This window comes from Oncorhynchus mykiss, chromosome 7, assembly GCF_057628025.1.
Source record: "Oncorhynchus mykiss isolate SJ-2025 chromosome 7, ASM5762802v1, whole genome shotgun sequence".
NCBI classification, from domain to species: Eukaryota; Metazoa; Chordata; class Actinopteri; order Salmoniformes; family Salmonidae; genus Oncorhynchus; species Oncorhynchus mykiss.
In genome coordinates this window covers 23,100,082-23,105,213 of record NC_143028.1, presented here as the reverse complement: position 1 = coordinate 23,105,213, position 5,132 = coordinate 23,100,082, and the positions used below count along the sequence as shown (strand labels likewise).

The 5,132-nt window shown below is 40.1% G+C and overlaps 1 protein-coding gene across 1 annotated transcript; it reads left to right on the top strand.

Annotated features, from left to right (window-relative positions):
- The first annotated feature begins 249 nt into the window (after positions 1-249).
- Positions 250-2,108, top strand: LOC110527106 (neurogenic differentiation factor 1-like). Its single transcript, XM_021608264.3, has 2 exons — positions 250-306; positions 811-2,108. The coding sequence occupies exon 2, from the start codon at positions 822-824 to the stop codon at positions 1,815-1,817; it is 996 nt and encodes a 331-aa protein (XP_021463939.3). The 5' UTR covers positions 250-306; positions 811-821; the 3' UTR covers positions 1,818-2,108.
- The last annotated feature ends 3,024 nt before the right edge of the window (positions 2,109-5,132 follow it).

Below are 5,132 nucleotides of genomic sequence, written 5' to 3'. Positions count from 1 at the left end.
TGGTTGTTTTCTTTTCAGCCACGATAGGGGAGGCTCCCAGAGGTCCATTGAATCTAAATTGGAAACGTCACGTGAAGCTTGAAGCCTTTTGCCCGCGACATGGCATGTGTTGGAGAAAGGGGCGGGCTATGATCCCACCGTTGTCCACGCATGGATTTTATAAAGTGCATCCATTGGTGCACTACACCATCAGTCAGCCTCAGCATCAATACTATAAAACTGCAGCATCTGAGGTTTGCAGACAGATTGAATCAGGACTTTTCAAAGGATATGGAACTCTTATAAAAACATACTCTGCATTAAAAGGTAATTATTTATAGTTTCAATTAAGAATGTCTCTAGTCTTAACTTTTTCTTGTCTCTAGACTGCTATTTGTGTTGGATTCAAACATTACTCTGCTGGTGTTTTTTGATGTTGTAATTGGAATTGTATTGCCTATATTCTTCACTTAGTAGTACATCGTTATAGGGCTATTCAACATGTGGGTGTTTAGGTAAACTTGTCATATATAGGCCTATTTATGAAAACAATTGTAAAGGCACTTCATTAAGCACAGGGGTGATGTATAAGGATGATAATGATGTAAAGTACCAGTGCCTCATTCAGCCTACTATGCCTCATAACATGATTCATTGCCTGCATGGCTATTTGTCAGGTATTAATAGTTTAATCTGTCTAAGCTCAGATCATTCAGTTACACAATCATACATGGGCGTTAGGATTTCACAGTGGCAAACACATTTACCGCAGGTGCCTTTGTATCAGCAGTTTTGAACTGTGGATGTAACTCTCCTCCTCTGCCCCAACAGAGGACAGCACCATGCCAGTGTCACAGAAGTATGTTTCCAAATGGACTGAGGGATGCCGCACCACTCAGAACATGGAAACAGTAAATGGTGTGCACAAAACCATGAGTAAGGACGGCGACAATGACGACGAGGATGGATTCAACAGAATGGAAGAGCGTAACGACGATGAGGAGCAGGGGGAAGAAGGAGGGTCGGGAGAAGAAGAGAGCCTTGACGATAGCCCAAAGAGGATTGGGACCAAGATAAAGAAAATTACAAAAACCCGACAGAGGTTTAAGGTCCGGCGCATGAAGGCCAACGCGCGAGAGAGAAACCGTATGCACGGGCTCAATGACGCGCTTGAGAGTTTGCGTAAAGTTGTACCTTGCTACTCGAATACTCAGAAACTCTCCAAAATAGATACATTGAGGTTGGCAAAAAATTACATATGGGCTCTCTCTGAGACCTTGCAATCGGATGAAAGTCCAGATTTGATGTTGTTCGTGCAGGCTCTATGCCATGGACTGTCCCAGCCCACCACCAATCTAGTGGCAGGATGTTTGCAGCTCAACCCCAGGACGTTTTTACCGGAGCAGGTCCAGGACATCCCGTCTCAGGTGCACCAAACATCGACTGCGTCCTTCTCTTTGCACCCCTCCTACCCTTACCCTAGCCCGCCATATGGTACAATGGACAGCTCCCATATCCACCACTCCAAGCCCCACCCTGTCGACAATGCGCTTGAGCCGTTCTTTGAAACTACATTCACAGACTGTACCAGCACCAGCCCCCGGTTCGAGGGACCCCTAAGTCCACCGTTGAGCGTGAATGGGAACTTTTCCTACAAGCACGAGTCAACGGCAGAGTTCGACAAGAACTATGCCCTTTCGATACAATATGCAACTCAAGGTCTGGCGGGAGTACAATGTCTTCATCCTTTTTATGCAAGCTCATCAAAGCACTTTGATATTCTCATGGACAACATGATGTCGTTTGAGACTCATCACGAGAGGAAGCTGAACGCTTAGCTCAATACCATATTGCCAGAAAACATGAAACACCTGAAAAGTCTAACATTTTGTTTGATTACACATGGACAGTGAATGCACTTGTAAATTATGTATGTATTTAATGTATCCGTTACTAATGTTAGTATGACATACAATTATACTGTTTTATTATTCTCTGCGAACTTCTTGATAGAAAGATCAAATGAGTCTGTATTGCCCAACCCAATCGTATACCAAGACCAATAGTTTGCATTCATCAAATAATTGTTACAACAAACAATAATGGAAATAAAAACATTTCTATATGAATGACTTTGTTTGTGTATTTCGTATTTTGTTTGTGTATTTCGCAACCAATTACTTATCCCTCTTTGTAATGATTGTGCTATCAATGAATGCTATTAATTAGGCTAATCGCTATTTTACCCAAGCATTAACCTGCTAACAAGAACATTGTATGTGCTGTCCAGTGCTAAAAGTAGAACATCGAATAATGTAGGCTAACTACCGATAATGGACATCCAGCTTTGTACTGGTACAAAATTAGCAAACATAGACTAACTGCACTGACTGCACTGTTCAAATGAAAAAAAAGATGTCAAGTCATCATCATGTCCTTCTCCTTTCAATGGGTCAATCCTCTAGCTGCTCTGCAGTTGTTGGATTCTCATACATATTATGATTAGTCAATAATACAGTTATTTCATTTGTTATTAGCCACTGATGTTTGCCTATCAATTTCTCGCAGTCAAAACACAACAGGATACTGAACACAAAAAGACGCAACATGTGGCCTTCCGCCACCATTCAAGCTTCAGACAGTGTCAGTAGACATCATATCATGGATTCAAATAGTTTTTTTAATTTTTTTTTTACAGATACTTTAGCTGCGCTTGATTGAGCATGCCAGGCAAAATGGAATCAATGCAATAGTGCCAAAACCCCACCCATCTGGCAATCCAGGCAGGTTCAATTATAACAAAGTATTTTAAATAAAGCAAATACTATTTGAACCCAAATTATTAGTACTATTAAAGTACTACTCAACCTAAAACAATCAGCACAAACTGCTGCCAAACGTTTTGTATTGTAGATATGTAGTAGAGTAGTGGCCTAAGGGCACACTACTCTACAATGTCTTATAAAAAGTGTTATGAAATGTAATGTCATATAATATATTAAATTGTATATAACTGCCTTAATGGTGCTGGACCCCATGTAGCAGCAAATTTGGAATCTTAATAAATACAAATATTACACACTACTATACAGTATAGTAATATATAGTACACCATATGAGTATACTATAAACTCTGGAGCCTTATATTATGAATGTGTGAAACACTATTAGACCTGAACCGAGGACAAATAGATTGATACAGCCATTTTATGAGATCATTGAGTCCTTCATCCACCTCTGCATTAGAAATGAGTCTCCATGGTTAATAAGGTGACATCCTTGTTGTCCACATTATTTCCACAATACACCTATACTGTGCTTTTGATTTGAAATGATCAGGTACCTCGTAAAAAAATATAAAATTCACACCACATACAGTATATACACATTACAATGTAAACATGAACAGTGACAACCTATTTGTGCGTTGGTTCACCTTCATGATACAAAGCCAAGCTTGACAAGGCTAGCTAAGTATTAAGGACCAACAGATTTAGGTGTCATGGGATTAAATGAGGAGAAGATTCTTGACCGGAAAACAACTTCAAGACTATTAACTTCAAAACTAAGTCGTTGTGTGTAAAGAGGGCAACACCATCATGTGAATGAGATCCTGCCCATGTTGCTGCAACCCCCACACCCATTAGACAGACTGCTGTAACTATTATACACCGAGAAAGTTACATAATATCTGAATGTTTAAGCAATATCGTATAATGTTATCTTATATTGAATACTATGATAATGTGGAAAGAAAGAGGGATCGAACAAGGAATGCCAGAGTGGAGGGGGCTGCATGACTCCAGTGATACAAACTCGGTCACGACCCCTACATGAAAATGTAATATCTCCAAAATATTCTGTCAATGTGTTCCCAAAAAAATATGTCTGCCAATAAAAATGTTTAAGTAAATGTTCCACTCCATGACTTATTACCTGACTAAATAAAGAGTATAACAAAATTAACCCTCAACAGGCTGGTAGAGCATGTTTTGACAGTGGACTTAAAAGTGGATATGAAACTAAATTTAACTTGATTGGTCATCTCTCCGAGCTCTCTTTTCAAATACATGTCAAATAAATACAGCCCATCTGTGTGTGTGTGTGTGTGCATGTTGCCAGTTAGTGTGTCTCTCAGTGATCTACTTTAGGGTCAGCTCTAAAGATTGGATTAACCACTTCTGAGAATGAGCCTATGCTCGGGTGGGGTGCGTTCATGGGTGCTCATTTAACCCCGATTAAGGAGGGTAATCCTGGGGCTTGGAAAAAGTCACTGCATCAGATGGTCAAGGTACATAAAGGCACCAAACAGAAGCAGTGTGCCCAGAATCCCAGTTACGTTCTAGGGATTTACTTTCCAGTCCAAATTTAGCCCGTGATGTCAGTTAAGATTGTCAGACTAATACAGATTAGCCTATTTGAGACAAGCATGTTATGTCTTCCTTGAGCATTCAGACCAGTGAGGACACCCTTGTTTGTTAACTGACCTACAATCTATGTACATACAAAGTAAACAAAAAGTGTTGGCATGGACCAAGCCGATCTATGCGTTCAGACTTCAATTCACTGACCTCAGATACTGTAGATGACATACGGTGGATACATTTAAAAAGAATTGTCAACATTTCCATCCACCCTAGTCATAAACTGTTCTCTCTGCTACCGCATGGCAAGGGGTACCAGAGCACGAAGTCTATGACCAAAAGGCTCCTTAACAGCTTCTACCCCCAAGCCATAAGACTGCTGAACAGTTAATCAAAGTGCCACCCGGCACTATTTACATTAACCCCCCCCCCCCCTTCTCCCTTTGTTTTTACACTGCTGCTACTTGCTGTTTATCATCTATGCATAGTTACTTTCAAAATTAGCTCAACTAACCTGTACCCCTGCACATTGACTCGGTACTGGTGCTTCCTGTGTATTGATTGCCTCATTATTGTTGTGTAATTTCCTTTTAGATTTTTTGATAACAAATTTTTAAAAAGTGAAAAAAATATAAATATTTACTCAACTCTATCTCTTGAACTGCATTGTTGGTTAAGTCCTTGTAAGTAAGCATTTCACGGTTGTATTCTGTGCATGTGACAAATAACATTTGATTTGAAATAACATCAGGGTCACAGCTGTTGAAGGAAGTGGACCAAGGTGCGGCG

Excerpts from the sequence above, each read along its gene's own strand:
- LOC110527106 (XM_021608264.3), top strand. The coding sequence starts at position 822 with ATGCCAGTGTCACAGAAGTATGTTTCCAAATGGACTGAGGGATGCCGC.